This window comes from Cibotium barometz, chromosome 60 (genome assembly GCF_041138505.1).
Source record: "Cibotium barometz isolate CiBa-2024 chromosome 60, ASM4113850v1, whole genome shotgun sequence".
Taxonomy (NCBI): domain Eukaryota; kingdom Viridiplantae; phylum Streptophyta; class Polypodiopsida; order Cyatheales; family Cibotiaceae; genus Cibotium; species Cibotium barometz.
Window position 1 is genome coordinate 6,497,645 of NC_141105.1, and position 17,913 is coordinate 6,515,557.

The 17,913-nt window shown below is 41.2% G+C and overlaps 1 protein-coding gene, 1 long non-coding RNA gene and 1 pseudogene across 2 annotated transcripts; 2 read left to right on the forward strand and 1 right to left on the reverse strand.

The window, feature by feature from the left end:
• The first annotated feature begins 7,477 nt into the window (after nucleotides 1–7,477).
• Nucleotides 7,478–17,698, forward strand: LOC147604911 (hydroxyproline O-galactosyltransferase GALT6-like). The gene is made up of 7 exons (XM_086794110.1): nucleotides 7,478–9,105; nucleotides 9,723–9,946; nucleotides 15,437–15,727; nucleotides 15,838–15,966; nucleotides 16,040–16,213; nucleotides 16,888–16,995; nucleotides 17,086–17,698. Exons 1-7 carry the CDS (start codon nucleotides 8,097–8,099, stop codon nucleotides 17,287–17,289), a joined length of 2,139 nt encoding a protein of 712 aa, XP_086650236.1. The 5' UTR covers nucleotides 7,478–8,096; the 3' UTR covers nucleotides 17,290–17,698.
• LOC147604912 (uncharacterized) lies at nucleotides 11,969–15,516 on the reverse strand. Its single transcript, XR_015265235.1, has 3 exons — nucleotides 14,569–15,516; nucleotides 14,439–14,471; nucleotides 11,969–12,136 (listed from the first exon to the last, which is right to left on the reverse strand). It is a non-coding gene; the product is annotated as an uncharacterized LOC147604912 (long non-coding RNA).
• On the forward strand, nucleotides 12,716–14,397 carry LOC147604913 (MFS-type transporter clz9-like; annotated as a pseudogene).
• Nucleotides 17,699–17,913: the final 215 nt, after the last annotated feature.

The following is a 17,913-nucleotide window of genomic DNA, read 5'->3' on the forward strand; positions in this document are numbered from 1 at the left end:
CGCTCCGTTTTTCTAGTGGGAAAGTGAAACGAGTAATCACATTCTTATTGAAGAACTTGGTGGTAGACCTCATGCTAGCTTTCTGCATAGCTTTGGCCTTGGCCCACTTCTTGGCGCGATAATGAAACGATATGCCTGGTTTCCCTTAGTGATGACTAGGCTAATGGGACCCATGAAGTCTAAGCCCCATTTGTTCTAAAATTACAAGAGATAGGGATAGGGACATTCTTTATCCTTCTCTTGGACTATGGTGAACCTTTAGCATTCATCATGCACACACAATGTTTTAACAAATTGGACTACGTCTTCAAAGAGTGAGGCCACCATAGTTCAACGCCTTGTGGTCATTATGTCCTCGCAAACTGTCCTCCACCTATGCTAGAATGGACTTGTTCTCAAGAATAGAGAAAAAGCTATCTTTATGAATGTGTTTCCTCATGATGCCATTGACTCTTCTTGTAAAGCATTCTCTCTATCAATTAATCAATGGCTACCTTCCTAATGACAAATCTGACTTTATCCTTCTTGTTCAGATGGTCAACTGGAAATTTATTGGCCAAGAAGTGGGCATTGTCTTAACTCCAAATGCCAATAATCCCAAAAATTTGTAAAAAACTTCAAACTTCTATTTTGAAGTGAGTATTTAGATACTTAGGGCACTCAATTTCCTTGATCTTATTTATACTAAGAGGAGATATATTTTGAAGTGAGTATTTAGATACTTAGGGCACTCAATTTCCTTGACCTTATTTATACTAAGAGGAGATATATTCAACTACATGCTTTCAATGATTCTAATTGGCCTCGATATTATGACATGTGAGTGTCCATTAGTGGCTTTTGCTTTCACCATGGTGATTCATGTATATCATGGCTCAACAAAGAGCAGTCTCGACAGTGTAGCCACTTCGACCTGTGAAAGCTGAGTACATGGTAGCTTTTATAGTGACTATGGAATGTGTATGGATCAAATGCCTTTTCGCAGATCTTGGTGTTATGGACAGGAGTCTCCCCTCCCCTCCCCCCCTCCATCTTTAGTCATAGCCAGAGTGCATTAGTAGGTACCTATTAGGGACTGTGAGCTGTAGCATGTTATTAATGTATAAAATGATGACCAAAAAATAATATTTACTCCTCTTTATATAGAGGGTACTCTTAGTTTGACTGTTGCAGAAACCATTTGTAGCTAAGTATGTGTTTATCTTCTCATACCATGCTATGGGAGCGTGCTTAAGGCCATATAAATATTTTCTTAACTTATCAAAAAAACCATGAGGTTGAGATACATAAACCTCCTGCACATAAGAAGCACACATAACCATCTCCAACCAAGAAAGGTGAGGCAAATCTTATCTTTTAACCATGCAAAATGGGCCATCTCCATGAGAGATCTATCCTTTCTCTTAGCTACACCATTTTGCTAAGGTGTATAAGGTACTATGCATTGATGTTCTATGTAACTTTTAGTCATATATACATGCAACGCCTTTGATAGATCTATTCTTTATCTTAGCTACACCATTTCGCTAAGGTGTATAAGGCACTATGCATTGATGTTTTAACTTTCAGTCATATATACATGAAACTCCTTTGATAGATACTTCCTCCCTCGATCAGTATGAAGGGTGCCAAATTTACATGTAGACACATTTTTAGCCATAGAATCAAAGTGTCTGAAGCATGTAAAAATCTCCAACTTTTCTTTTAATGGATACACCTAGGTGTGCCTAGAGTAGTGCCAAATTTACATGTAGACACATTTTTAGCCATAGAATCAAAGTGTCTGAAGCATGTAAAAATCTCCAACTTTTCTTTTAATGGATACACCTAGGTGTGCCTAGAGTAGTTATCAATAAAAGTCAATGTAGAGATATCCCTTGATCGATGGTATCTTTTGGACATCTTTCAAAAAATGATGCATGTTGCATCTTGCCTAAAATGCACCCCACATACATGTTGTTGGGACCTTAAGCTTTGACAACTCTGACACCATCTCTTGGTGAAATCAAAGTCTAAAAGAATGAGCAACCATATGGTGGTAAACCTCGTTGTATAAGGCTTATTCACCCTTAAAGTAATGCTTGATGGATGGTGCTTGTACTTTTTCACTACCATGGCTAACCCCTCTTTTTAAGTGGTTGTGTAATTACATTCATCATCTTCATCCATTGATTTGATGGCTTTAACAAATGTCACAAGGATTTCCATGTTGTGCTCCCCCAGTTGTGCGCTAACACACATCCAATATCAAATGTTGAAGCATTGATATACACATGGAAAATTAGATCCCAATTGGGGAAACTCACGATGGGTGCCCTTGCTAATATCTTCTTCAAATATTTTGTATGCCCATTGGCATTCATTTGTATGAATCACCTATAATCCTCTTTGTGACTTGTGAATCTCTACACCCCCTTAGAGTTAATGGTGGGTGGTGGCAACTCTATGATCACATGGATCTTGTTCTCATTTGTGTAGATGCTATTTTTGGAGATTGTGTGTCACATCATGTTTAGTGAGTGTGTGAATGGTATGAGGTGAGAGAAGGGTGGAGGACTTGTAGTCCAGTGCAACGATGTGAATGGTGTGAGGTGAGAGAAGGGTTGAGGACCCATAGTTTAACGCAACAACGCTTGTGGGAGAGATGGTAACAGAAATAGTTTTACCCTAGGATAAGAAGGTGTGGAGCTCTTGTTGAAGCAATGTGCTCAAGCTCGGCCATTGGGGAAAGATCCCCATGATGGTTGTAGCTTGCTAAGGTAATCTCTCTTGTAAATGAGGCATGAATCATTTTTAGTCATGATTGGGCTAGATTAGTGAGGCATGTATTACTTTTACTCATAAATGGGAAAATATGAATACTAGCCCCTTGTACAAGAAATTTTGACATTAAGTGATACAAATAAGTCATTCCCTAAGTAATACAATTCATGTGAAATCTCTTCTTCCCCTCCCTTGCTATGTTGCATGTATTGGACTGATTGATGAATGCTTGCATGGTTGGGTATGATATCTGGGCTCCCTGCATGAGTTTTTTTTTTTTGCCTCTTGCATGAGCGAGCAAGGTGAAGGAATATCTTTTATCTCCATCAAGGCGAGCTTTTTCTTCCTCCACACCCCATTAGAAATGGAGCTTGGCTATGGAGCTCTCCGGTGTGATAAAGGAGTGGCAAATCTAGAGTGGTGCAAGTGCACCCACATCGAGAAGTTGCTTTTATAGCTCTTCACCGTGACACTCAGAAAGGTGGATGAACACTACTCAGAAAGGTGGCTGAACACTATAGGTGTTTCTCTCTACAATGTTACTAGGATTAATGTTAACAAATTAATCAACAACCAAATTAAGATTCAAGGAATCACTTTGAATGGTAGGTAAGAAGCCATGTTATGGGAAAATAGACGTCAATGGATTGATCTCACCAATAAGGAATTGAATGAGAAGAAGAAACTAACAAAAAATAGAAAGTCAATGGTGATGATGCATTTGCTACAAAAGTGGTATGAAGGAGGCAATGGAAGTGTATTAAAAAAATACCACAACACCAAGGAGGCAATGGAAGTGTATTAAAAAAATACCACAACACCAAGGAGGCAAAGGAAGTGTATTAGAAAAATGCCATAACTCCAAGGAGTATTTTTAGTACATGGGACTCAATTAATGGTGGACAAGGACCCAAGATGAGATTTGCAAAGGATGCACACATCAAGTTAAGAAAGACAATATAAGGCTAACTGCAAACACACTCAATATTCCAAATACACAATAATAGTCAAATTTGGCTCAAAATCTTTAATGCGGTAGATAAATTTTAGCATTATGTGATATGGACAACGCTAGGGTAATGCACGATGGCTTGCCTTGCCTTATGAAGTTGAGAAATTAGTTGCTTTGGTGTTAATAGAAGGTAGAAATTAGTTGCTTTAGTTTTAATAAAAGGTAGAAAATCTAAGGTCAATAAAATGTTAAGTGAAAATGCATTTTTTAACACTCCGATGGACAAACTGAATTTGTTTCAAGCTATTAGCTTTCTATTCTAAGCCACATGCTACATGAACTTAATCACATTTAGTCTTTATTCTATTCTAGGCCATTATGTTAACCTTTTTTTTTTGCAAGTGTATAACAAGTGAATATCTTCATTTGAATTAAACTTAAAAGTTTCACAGCTATTTAAGCTTAAAAATATTGAATTTGATTTAGAATTTCATACATGAATTAGCAAGTTTATGATGTGTGTCATATATGCTATGTCTACATATGTTCTTATTGGGTCTTTAAAGTTCTTGTATTTGGAACCAAAATTCATGCACTATCTTAAGACTTTTTCGTCTTCTCCTTATCAATTCTCATGGCATTCTTGGATCTCCAACATTGTATCTTTCTTTACTCATAGAGTAGGTGGAGTCACATTGATTCTCTTAAATTTTTAGATAATTGTGCTCCCATTCTTTTTATACTTATTAAAAGTTAAAAACCATAGATAATGTGGCTTTCTTGATAGCAAGGTCATCTAGACTATGCATCCCTTTTAATTTATATAATCCTACTTTCAAGCTACAAATATATGGATTCATATGCTTCCAATTCCTTACTGATCACCACCACTAGTTTGTGTATTTAACCAAACATGGAAAGAGTACAATTAAGGTGAAACGTTATGTCTCTTCTATTTTTTTTAAGATACAAAGTTTCTAGTTTTAAGAGTGTTCTTTTGCTATACTATATACACTGTATATATTATGTAAAACGTACTAAAGTTGGAAACAGTGGGAGTTGTGCACAACTTTAGTCTTGTCTTTGAGTTTAAATAAGGGTTTCTTTTATGAATTGTATCCAAAATTCAAGGGAAAAGTATGTACTAGAGAGCATCGTTAGATGAATAAAATACAAACACCTTAAAAATCTCATAAAGCTTATTTTAAATAAAGGATAGGATGTTTGACAATTTTTAAATGCACAAAGTGCTTTGGAACATGAATTTTGTAATTATCTAGCTATTTGCACATTTTTCCTCACTTTATCATGGAATATGAGAATTTCTTTTGTACAATGCAGTTCAGAATGCAGTTTAGCATTCCAAAACAAATGTCTTCTTCATAGTGGTTATTACACCAAGTTGGACAACCATGTTGAGGGTATAGGTCGATAGTAAGTTTTTAAGATCCACCCATTTAATATATGGACATATTCACTCCATTTGATACTCGAAATCTAGTCAAAAGGCTTTCTAATGTCTTCCTTAAAAATATAATACAACATTACACCCCAAAATGACAACTAATTATAAAAATTATAGGGGATATGAAAGACATACTTGGAAAGAAGGACAACTAATAATAAAAGTTGTAGGGCATATTAAAGAGATACCTTGTCAATACCTTATAGTTCTTTTACCATAAACAACAAATCATCCGTAGACCAATACTTCTAGTTCTTTTCCCATGAACAAAAGAACATTCATAGACCCTACTTATTGTTCCCTCTTGGAAAGAAGGACAATGAATAATTGAAATTATAGGGCATATGAAAGCGATACCTTGTAAATACCTTGTAAATACCTTATGGTTCTTTTACCATTAACAACAAGTCATTCATAGAGACCAATACTTGTAGTTCTTTTACCATGAACAACAGAACATTCATAGACCCTACTTTTTGTTCTCTCTAACAAGCATAATGCTTTGTTAGGTGTCTCTTTGCTACCAAATATGTGTAAGCTCCCACCCATAGAAAAAAAGGGAAACAAACTTTCTTGCACACTCTTGTAAATTTTACAACACGTGAACTAGCAAATAAAATGTTTACAATTGTAAACTTTACATAGGATCAAAAGTGTATTCTAGATGCTCATTAATAATCACAAGTGACAACCAATAAACTCATTTATCAATTAAAGCAAGTGTGACATATTATTTTTGAATACAAGAGGTTTCATATGGTCTTCCCCTTTCATCTGCATGGCTTCTAAGATTGAGACAACCATCGCCTCCAAGTAGTTGTGCATACATGAGTTGGCCCTTATGTTGAATTCTCAACCTACCAAATAAAAACCAATGAAAGAAGAATGTATAAGATTCAAACTTCAACGTTAATTTTTCTAAAACTCCAAGTAGTTGTGCATACATGAGTTGGCCCTTATGTTGAATTCTCAACCTACCAAATAAAAACCAATGAAAGAAGAATGTTGATTCAAACTTCAACGTTAATTTTTCTAAAACTCCAAAGCTTAAATTGAATGTAAAGAGACATGGATGAAGAAATCTCCGCTTTCCATCACTAGGCAATTTCGCACGTTCATCAAACAGGTGAACATGCTCGACCAACTAGCTGGCCGACAAGTGTGTAAAGACCATAAGGCATTATAATGAAATAGGAATAGTTAGATAGGGATGAAATAATCTCCAATGTCCACCAATCTTGCTCCATCACCATGAATAGGCTATCTTGCTCGATTAACTGATGAAATAATCGATATTGTCCACCATTAGTGATTATCGAGTGATCAAGGTCTTCCTTCCTCAGGACTAAGTGCCACGGGGTCTTAAAGACTCTTGTCAGGTGACATCAATGGATGGCATTGATCAAAATCGTGATGCCTTTTTGGACCGTCGGATAAAGTAAACTAGGAAGTAAACTAGGCCGAGTAAACTAGGGATGAAAAACATAGAATATAATGGCTTGAAACCTTATGGTTTTGTTGCTTGAAGGTATGTGTAGTGGTAAGATGTTTCCAATGGTAACTCAAGGTCTCAAGTTCAAATTCTCTTTTGCACACAACATCTTGTTCCAAAACTTTCTAAGTCCCAAACCCAAATTCACCCTCATTCCATAATGTAAACTAGGAAGTAAACTATGGTTTGTTGATAAACTATGCCCGCTTAGTAAACTATCCCCGCTTAGTAAATTAAAAAGTAAACCAAGAAGTAAACTATGATCACTTAGTAAACTAGAAAGTAAACTATGCCCATTTAGTAAACTAGGAAGTAAACTATGATCGCTTAGTAACCTAGTTTACGCGACCTAGTTTACTCAACCTAGTTTACTTTTTCTGATGGCCTAGAAAAGACGTTGTGATTTTTGATCAATGCCATCCATTGATATCACCTGACAAGGGTCTTTAAGACCCCGTGGCACTTAGTCCTGAGGGTCCTCCTCACCATCAATGGGAGTGTGTAAAGACCTTAAGGTAATAGCCTCTAATAGGGATAGTCCCGGGGTGCAATGCATGCACGTTCAGAAATTAGCCCCCCAAAAAATAAGAATTCACCTAATAGAACATGAGAAAAGGGTGATTGAAATTAAAAAAAAAGGGAAAAATGTGATTGAAATTTAGGAAAAGAGGAAGTCCATGATTGTTTTTTTTTTGTTTTTTGTTTTTTTTTTGTAATGCTAGATTTTTTATTTGTACCAAGCAGTCTAGATGAGAGCTAGAAGTAACACTCTATCACTAGACCTTACCCCAAACACACACACGCTTCAACAATTCCAATTGCTCTACCCCACTGCTGATGAGTCCATGATTGTTTAAAAGAGAAAGGCTCGGTGACTTCAAAGCGAGCCTGCACGCACTCCATGAGCAGAGTTCACTCGAAAAACTCTCAACCAAAAAAAGCAGTTATTTTTCCTGAAAATCTAGCAGAATTTGGCATGAAATTCTTGCAAAGATTGGAGAGACACTGAAATCGTTGGAGACTTGTGGGCACTTTTGGAATTATGTGTCTTTTGTTTCATTTTTTATTTTCAAAACAGGCACTAAAACGGTTAAGAAGGCAGCTTCAAAAGCAAAAGCAAAATGCAGCTACATAAAAATTCTCTTTTAATAATATGCCCACAGTGTGTGCAGCTCGATTCTGTCTTCAAGCTTCAAAGTACATTTTTTCGCTCTCTCTTTTTGCCATCTCTACCTCATTTTGTGCTGGAACAATGTTAGCGAAATATTTGATTTTGGCTTCCTTTTGGGCTCGGCAGCTCAAAAAGAGCTACGCTTTTTGAAGAAAAATCATCAACTCCTACTGTGGAGGCTGAAGGTAAATGTTACCTGTGGCCTCCGCAGCTCTTAGGTGAATTCAGCTGGCCTTTTTTTGGAGGCAAAATCATGTCGCATGATTGGAGAATTGGTGGTGAGTTGCACAAATTTCTAAGAACCCATCTGAAATCGAAGCCACTATCTTCTGTACAGGCCCTGCTGGTCTTGATTTTCCTGGCCTTGATTTGTGTCAGCCTGGTATCACCCCGGCTTCTCCAGCTCAACCTTGTCCTCATACCTTGCTCCCCAGCAGAACAAGAAGACCTGTATGACTGGAATTTGAGGACCACCATTGACCTCAAAAGGCAGCCTCAGTCCCGAGAACTGAAAGCAGAGCAGGAAATCACAGGCACCCATCAGCTGGTGGCAGCAGGCTCCCATGTTATGCATCTCAATTTCACAGAGAGCACCATTGAGGAATCTCAAAATTTGCATCCAACAACAAGTGATGTAGATGGGGGCGGGACATACATTCCCCCAAAGGACACTCACAACCATGAGAATCTTGCTATTTCTGATGTTGGCAAGCAAAGAAGGCGGGTGCCACCGCTGTCGGAGTATCGCAAAGGTATTAAGGTCAAAGGTTTCCGCAAAGCAGTCAATCTCGCATGGAAAGCAGGCAGAAAAGCCTGGAGAGAGCTTGAATCCCTCTCCAACAACACAAACTTCTTGCCCCATTCCAATGAGAAAGGCCACGAACCGTGCCTGACATCAATCTTTCTGAAAGAGCAAGAGATAGAGGAAGCACATCGTTTCATGAAGCTCCCTTGTGGCTTGACCATCGGCTCATCCATAACCATGGTAGGAATGCCTCGCCCACCGCGCTATGAATATAAGCCCAGCATCGGGCACATTGGTGATGCTGGGTCTGTGTTAAACGAGGTTTCACAATTCATGCTTGAGCTGCATGGTCCCAAGGAGTCCGAAAATGAGGAGTCACACAGAATTTTACATATAAACCCTAGGCTGAAGGGTGATTGGAGTGGCAAACCTGTGATTGAGCTGAATTCATTCTCCAAGGGCCAGTGGGGTAGAAGTCAACGTTGTGATGGTAGTCGGTCCCAATATCATGAGACAGGTCTCTCTCTCTCTCTCACACACACACGCACGCACATGCACGCCTGCACTCATGTACGCACATATCTAATTGATTACATTAGAATCCTATGCATTCATGTGTTGATTTTTAGGTTTGTGGAGATACTCTATTATGATCAAAATTATGAAGAGTCGAAAGACTGGCTATGTGCTTGGTGTCTTTTAGATAGACAATGTATATACGTACATAAACATACATGCATTCATGTGCACACACACAATGTGGATGTGTGTGTGTGTGTGTGTGTGTGTGAGAGAGAGAGAGAGAGAGAGAGAGAGAGAGAGAGAGGTATTACCGTTTTACAAAGGCCACAAGGGTCTCTGAAACCAAATGTATATATCATGCACATTGACTTATTACATGCATACATACATACGTACATACAAACATGCATAGATATATACATAATGGACATGTGCACATAAGTCCATGCACATATGCATACATAGATACATATACATATATACATAAATTCAAACATGGATTCATATGTACCACCTACACAGTGTGTGTGTGTGTGTGTGTGAGAGAGAGAGAGAGAGAGAGAGAGGGAGGTAAGTTTTTTGATATTTTTGTAATGGGTTTGCACATGCCAGTGGAAGGCCTTCCAAAGTGTGAAAAGTGGTCACAAGGGGACCGGGATGGGAATGAGCCATCATGGTGGCTTTACAGACTAATTGAAAGAATGGAGAAACCTGAATTGAGCTGGTCATACCCTTTTGCTCAGAACTGCTCCTTCATTTTGACTGTGAGGGCAGGGTTAGAGGGCTATCACATGAGCGTTGATGGCACGCATGTCACCTCCTTCCCCTACACTACAGTAAGTTGCAATTTCCTACTTTAAAATGTTGTAAACAAATTTGCATCATTATGTTGTATTTGACAAAAAAAAGAAGCCTAGACCTAGTAAGGACTACTTAAAGGAGTATGCCTTTCCAAGGGTGGGACTCTCTCATATGGCACAAGTGGGTTGGTGTGGCCTCTCTCTAGCCTCTAGGGCATCTTGCCTTGACAACTACGGTGGCTTCATCCAATCTGTTTACCATATGGTGCATATAAAGGAGAAAAGGTCTGGGATTTTTAAGCCATTAATGTGAAGAACTCAACAGCAGATTGAATCTGCTGTCTTGATCTGTCCTTGGTGACAAAGCTAGCAAATCTATATGCCATTGTAGAGTGTATTTCCCATATAGCTTTGTCTATTTGTGGAGCTCATGGAAGCCTCAAGAACTGTTACATGTTGCCGTGCATATGCACATGTTCACACAGAGGAGAGAGAGAGAGAGAGAGAGAGAGAGAGAGAGAGAGAGAGAGAGATTAACGTCTGCTGAAGGTGAAAGTGACCTATGAGACCAAAATAGTACAATATGCAAAAGGAGATGCAAGCACATTAGAGACATCGATACAAAAATGAAAATGACATTTGATTTGTACCACGGTGCTTGCTGGGGATGCTATTGACTCCTGCCTAAGTGCCTAAGTGCTTATGACAAATCCCGATGTATCTCATGCACTTCATTCTGGAAGGGACAGTTTCCAGATTCATCCATGTCCTCTGAATATATGTCTGCTAACTGTCATCCCTGAGGAGAGAGAGAGAGAGAGAGAGAGAGAGAGAGAGAGCAGGTAACTGGAATGTAGCAGATGCTAGAAAAGCCTTGTGAAGCACTAGTGAATTGTGCGGCATCAATCTCACTCTCTGTCAAAGAAATTGGGTAACAAATATGCCGAAGAAATCTTATTCGTTTGAGGCCATACGTGCACACACCAAGGGGACTAGTCTTGAGACATCTAGGAAACTTGCAGCATCACCCAGGATTTAAGAAAGAGGAGATCACAAAGCAATACAAGACTGGCCTCAATCCACGGTTTGATTGTCTCTCTCCCGACACTGTTCGTGTGTGCACGTGCACGTGTGTTTTTTTTCAAGTAGAGGTCCTGCTAATCAGTCAACGATATTGCTCCTCTTCAAGCTTGATCCATAGGGAGCAGTAAGAGTCCAGAGCCTGCCCATAGGCGAAATATGACAGGGTGTCCATTGGCTGCAGCAATGTTCAAGAGTGCAATCAATTACCAACTCTCCATGGACACTGTGTTGGCTGACTAATGGAAAGGAAGAAGTAATGCGTGTCTGTGTGGTGTCTTCCTGCCTGCAAGTGTGCTTTTGCAAGACTTGCTCTCTATGTCTACAAATCTTATGGAAGTAGGGTAACAGAGCCAATAAAATGACGGGGCTCAATGGCGTTACACATTTTGGGCACTAGCGAGCCTCGTGTCTAAAAGGCAGGGTGCATTTAAGAGGGGGTTCAAGTGGGATCGATGGCTGTGGGGGCCCGATTTTGGGCGGGGTTGATCCGAGCCGTCGGATCCCCGAAAGTAAACTAGGGTCCGAAAGTAAACTAGGGCTGCCGCGCACATATATTAATAAAGGCCGAACACTCTAGCTAGCAGAAATTATAGCCTAATGGTAAGACTATGGCCTCTCTAGCGGCACGTCGTGGGTTCAAATCAATCTTTTGCAATTTGAGACTTAGGCAAAAAAATTATAAGTCCAAACTCGGGAACTGGAGTAAACTAGGCAATTTGGCAAGCCCCCGACAAAAAAAACTCGGCCTGCGAAGTAAACTAGGGATCCTACAAAAAAAAACTCGGCCTGCGAAGTAAACTAGGATCCCTAGTTTACTTCGCAGGCCGAGTTTTTTTTCGGCCCTAGTTTACTTTCGGGGATCCGACGGCCCGGATCGGCCCCGCCCAAAATCGGGCCCCCTCAGCCGTCGATCCCACTTGAACCCCCTCTTAAATGCACCGTGTGATTTAGAGACGAGGCTAGCGAGCGCCAAAAAAAAGAAACAGACTACCCATATTAATGCCAAATTAGCTGTTCCATATTTCCACATAAATCTGTAAACTGAAAAGTGACGGGGCGTCACATTATTGGGCTCCGTGCCATCGAGATTGGCCTGCGCATACTTCACGACTGGAGCCACCCCTGCATATCTTCCAGTCCCACCTGCAACAAAATACAGGTGCCAGGTTGTCAGCATTCAGCCTCCTTAACCACCCTACTTACTCCACACACACACACAACAACCATTCTGATACTTCAAATATTCTCTCATTTAATAACGACAATCCAAACATGCTTCAAGCAACCAATCGAATTACAGAAACTGGATTTACAGAAATCAACGGTGCAAGCACACTTCCATACTTTCTACCATCAGATTTAGTGTATGCAATTTACAATACAACTTACTATTTAGGATTCCCTCTATTGTTGTAGAGAATAGCTTGCTAACAATCCCCACTTCATATTAATGTCCTACACCAAGCCTCCCTGTGAGTGCAAAATATGTCTATTTGAGAGACACCCAAAGATTGCTGACATTCTCTGTGCAAATGTACTACTTTATAAGAATGGAGATCGTGTGTGTTGCTGTGGGGGAGTGCATGTAAGACCGGCCTTCTTGTGCAAGGCCCTGAAGCAAAAGCCCTCTCCTCCCACAATTCCACTTGCCACTGCAAACAAACCATAGCAGAAGAGCTGGTTGAATGGGTTTCGTAAGAGGCACCCCGATCTTGTCTTCCGGGTGAGTGAGCCCTTGGAACATTCTAGGGCAGTCAATTTTCGACCTGAAATTGTGGCAAGCTTGCATGAGAATCTAAAGAAGCTATATGAAGAGCATCATTATCCCCCAACCAACATTTGGAACACGGATGAAACTGGATTTCAAGGATCAAGGGATAAGGGCATGAGGGTCTTGGCAAGGAAAGAATCCAGGGCAGTTTATGGATTGACAACCGACTCCTGGGAATGGATGGCAGTTCTATGTTGTGTCAATGCAGAGGGTCAGTCCATTCCGGGATACTATATCTTCAAGGGTCAAAGACTTGGGGGAAACCACATGCAAGATTGTGAAGAAGGTGCTGTGATGGCCATGCAGGGATACTATATCTTCAAGGGTCAAAGACTTGGGGGAAACCACATGCAAGATTGTGGCCATGCAGAAGAAGGCCAGGATGACTGGTTAGTTATTTCATGCATGGCTTGATCATTTTCATGATGTTATTGAAGGCACTATAGGCTTTGCAAACAGGCACTTACTCATCTTGGATGGCCATGGAAGTCATGTACCAGTAGCCGTTTTGGAGAAGGCATGTCAATGGGGGGGTTGACATATTAACTTTGCCAGCTCATACATCCCATAAGCTACAACCTCTAGATGTTAGTCTTCAGGTCATTGAAGACACATTTCCGCAAAGAAAGGGCAATATGGCAGCATAGGACCAAGAGTAGCCAAGCAAGCAAGAATGACTTGGCTTCAATAGCAGCGAAGGCTTTCAAGTTGTCATGCACCGAGGAGAACATTAGAGCTGGTTTCAAGGCGACAGGGATATGGCCTCTCAACCCGCAAGTGGTGTGGTTTGATGGTGCAATTTGCAATCACCTTAACCTTGTGCATCCATTGGCGGACAGCCTTGAAGATAACTTGTCTCAAGTGCCAAGCATTCCCATGGGAACTGAGATAAAAGGGCAAGCTATAGAGGCACTAACATCAATGGTGAATGAAGAGCCAATTGCCATAAATGGGGAGTCCATGCAGGCTGCAATGCCTACGGCCACAGATGATGCCACAAGGACATTAGATATTCTACGGGTACCAACAACAGAGGTTTGTGTACGGAGAGCTCCATGGGAGACATTTGTTGATTATACTAATAGCCTGATTCTCACATCAAGTCAGTACATAGAAACCGTGCAAGCAAAGAATGCTAAGAAGGATGAAATAGCAAGGGCAAAGGAAGAGAAGAGGATTGAGAAAGAGGGGAAGAGACAAGAGAATCTTGCTGCTACAGAGGAATGCAAAAGGCAAAGGGAAGCTACACGGGCACAAAGAGTTGTCAAGATGGCGTGGGATGCTCAGCAACAAGGATTTGAGAAGAGGCTACGAACAGTTCTGTGGGAGGGTGCAGCCTGCACAGGGTTTCAGCCTATGCTTCTACATGCTGATGGGCCACACCATCGCATGGCACGAATGGCCCGTGTACAAAAGATGCGGGAAGCTCGAGGCACCATTGCTGCCTGCCACCGAAATGGGTTGCCTAGGTGATGTTATCTTATGTTATGCCCCTTTTTGGTACAACCATGCCCTTGTTTGTTTATGTGATGCCCCATCTTGGTTAAGCTTTGGGAAATTTTATGCTGCACATAGATTCAGGTCGTCTCTCTCTCTCTCTCAATCAGTCATGGGAGAAACAAATGCAGAAACTAATAACAACAAATCAACCATGGGACACCCCATGCGTCTCACCCTCCTCCATGCGACACGGATAAAAAATATGACCTGCACGGAAAAAACCAGAGCAACACGGCATTAAAAACTATGAAAACATGGGAGAAAATACAAAACGTAATCGAAATACATTGCTGACAAAACGAACCCTAGCTGGTGCCCTCCATTGCCGCCCTGCAAGAAGACACGGCTCCTGGTGTTCGTAGATGCAACATGACAGGCGTATGCATGTCATGCTAATGGACCATGTGTGAGAGAATAAGGCCATCGTATGGGCTGCGATCGGAAAGTACATCCCCACTTCTTGGTTGTCGTGCTGCATGCTTCAGGGGCTCCCACTGTCTCGACTTGTGTCCCTGGTCAACAAAACAGTCCTTTAGTCACCACCCCTGCTTTTTTTTCATGCAAAGGCCATGTGCGGCGTGCCCCCTTTAGGGCACACCTGCCGACCACGTGTGAGCCTCCAATTGGATGAAATTCAGCATTTTGGGTGCTCAGTCGTGTGACTCAAGCAAGGTGTCACACGACTGGCTCCGTTACCCTAGAGGGGACCACACATGTCTGATCCAGAGTACTGGGTCGTCTGATCCCCTCATTCTGCATAGAGTACTGGGTCCCTCTTTTAATACACAGTGATAGCACCTTCAAATCTTATATTAGGGATCTTGTCACCTACCATACAAACCCTGCATTTTTTGGCCAGAGCCACTTCTCAGCCTGTGTCTACATGCAACTTGTGGGAGACACATGGTGCTTCTCCGTAGATATTTCATTGCATGTGTCAAAATGAACCCTTTCAGTTTTTTGACATCTCAAAAAGAACTTCCTTGGTTAGGGTGAGAAAGTGTTGTTCTGGATGAGAGCATGTCAGGTTGAATTCATATCCCATGGATGTAGAGCTGTGATAGGGGTGGTCATGTGTGATGGCTCTTGTTTAATCAACACAGCAGTCTCTAGTCCGAGAGAGAGAGAGAGAGAGAGAGAGAGAGAGAGAGAGTTCTTGACATTGGCTGCAGGGTCTTTTGGAGGAGAATACAGCCAGTTTCTTTGTTGGCGGTGATGTGGACTTGCAAGCTGTCCTTGCCACGTCACTTCCTTCTGTTCCCCCAAAGACATTAGATGAGCAAATGTTTGAGAACTGGCAGCTTTGGAGAGCTCCAAAGTTACGTGGTGGGCCAATAAGTCTCTTCATCGGGGTGCTCTCTGCAAGCAAACACTTTGCGGAAAGGATGGCCGTGAGGTCGACTTGGTTTCAAGCAGAGCCAATTCAGTCCACTAATGTGGTGGCACGCTTCTTTGTTGCCATGGTATGAGCGTCCAAAGATCTAAGAGCTTTCAAAAAAACTGATTTGTCTTATTATTATATGGCTATACTCTGTTGTTGGTATAGTCAGCATTGTTCCCTTCTTTTGAGCAGCACCCAGACAGAGACGTCAACTTGCACATGAAGAAGGAAGCGGAATACTATGGTGACATGGTGTTACTGCCTTTTATGGATGACTATGATCTTGTGGTTCTTAAGACCCTGGCAATCTGTGAATATGGGGTATGTGTCTGAACTGCTTACTTGAACTCTGCATTATATACTGTATTTAATGAGGATGTGTTGTTTGTCACAGGTTCGTAATGTGTCGACCAACTACATAATGAAGTGTGATGATGACACCTTCATTCGAGTGGATGCAGTTTTGAATGAGCTGAAGATGGTTAGTCAAGCAGAGAATTTGTATATGGGAAACTTGAACATGTTCCACAGGCCACTGAGAACTGGAAAATGGGCAGTCACATTTGAGGTATGCCTTTGATCAGAACCCCTCCCCCCCCCTCTCCTCTCTCTCGCTGCTGTAGCGGTTTATGCATTGGGCTCCTAATTGAGAGGTGAGGTGAGGTTCAAGGCCCATTTCCTTGCACTTTATGGATCATATATAATTAGCACATCTATTAGTGTAAAAATATAAATGTTATTTTTACCGTGCGTCACCATGGTCGTGTAGTGTAGAGCTCGCGAGTCCCATGCCCCCACCTCGATTCAAATCCCATCGTTCTCATCTTTTTGTGTGAGAGTGAATTTGTAAATGACGTGACCTAAGGTTTTTAATCTCCCATGAAATCAGGTGCTGGTCTAATTAATACAAAAGGGGCTATTTTAGGATTAGGAGACATTGATCGTATCATCATTTGTCTCATGGGCAGTTTCAGCACCCAGATGATGTTACTAAACCCCTCTGTGTGTGTGTGTGTGTGTGTGTGTCTCTCTCTCTCTCTCTCTCTCTGGTAAGCGGTTTAACATCGGCTTGTATAAGAGCGACACCAGGTTCAATTCCCGTTCCCTGCACGTCAGTACCATTATATGGATCATACGATGACTCCTCTGTGTGTGTGCGCGGACGTCCGTGTGCGTGTGCGTGTGCGTGTTGGGGCATGGTGGTGTGGCTCTGCGCTGACTTAGGTTTTGAATTTGATGCAGGAGTGGCCTGATGAAGAGTACCCCACATATGCAAATGGTCCAGGATACATTATTTCACGAAAGATTGCAAGCTTTATAGTGACACAGAAGAGAAAGAGAGCTCTAGAGGTACACCGCCAGAGCATTTTAGGTTGAAATTCCGATTACGTGCTAGAGCATGGTTCATATTATACTCACCTCCTGTCAACTGCCTTGCAGCTATTTAAAATGGAGGATGTTAGTATGGGATTATGGGTCAAGCAATATCAGCATGCCAGTGAGAGTGTGCAGTATGTGAACATTTGGAAGTTCTACCAAGCTGGTTGTGAGGATGGATATATATTAGTTCATTATCAATCACCTCGCCAGATGCTATGCATGTGGAAGAAGCTCTTGAAAGGAGAATTGCATTGCTGTAATTAACAGATGATACAAAAGCAGGACGACGAGCTGTAAAAAATAATTTATCATTCTTTTATTCAATTGTTAAGCGAGTCACAAAAAACTCATGGCAACCTTTCGATACCTTAGAGTAGTTTGGAATGCAGATACATTTCAAGCATCTCAGCCGCAGCCTCTGGTGGAAGCGAGTGTTCGTAGTAACATTTAAGACATGAATCTTCATTTGGAGCTTCTTCTGCCTCAAGGCTCGATAAATTGTATGGAAACCTTTCGATAATTTAGAGCTTGGAATGAAGATACATACTTACATGGCTTCAAGCATCTCAACCTTCGGCCAATCTGTAACAAGATAAGACATGCTTTGAGTATTATGAAGCAACACCTTGTCCTCTTGACTCATTTTAATGACAAGAACCAGCTATTTCTGAGATCTGCCGTTCTTTTTCTCCTTTTGAATGTCCCGTAAGTGCCAACTCAAGTCTCACTCAAATGGCTGTTTTTGCCATGCATAAGAGTTGGATTATTTTTGATCTTGAGAGCACACGTGCTGCTAATCTAAACTCTTCTTTGAAATATGACAGCAGCAATTTGGAGTCAATCTTTCGGATTAAGATGTGAAGGGGGGTGGGGGGTTTCTGAGCCATT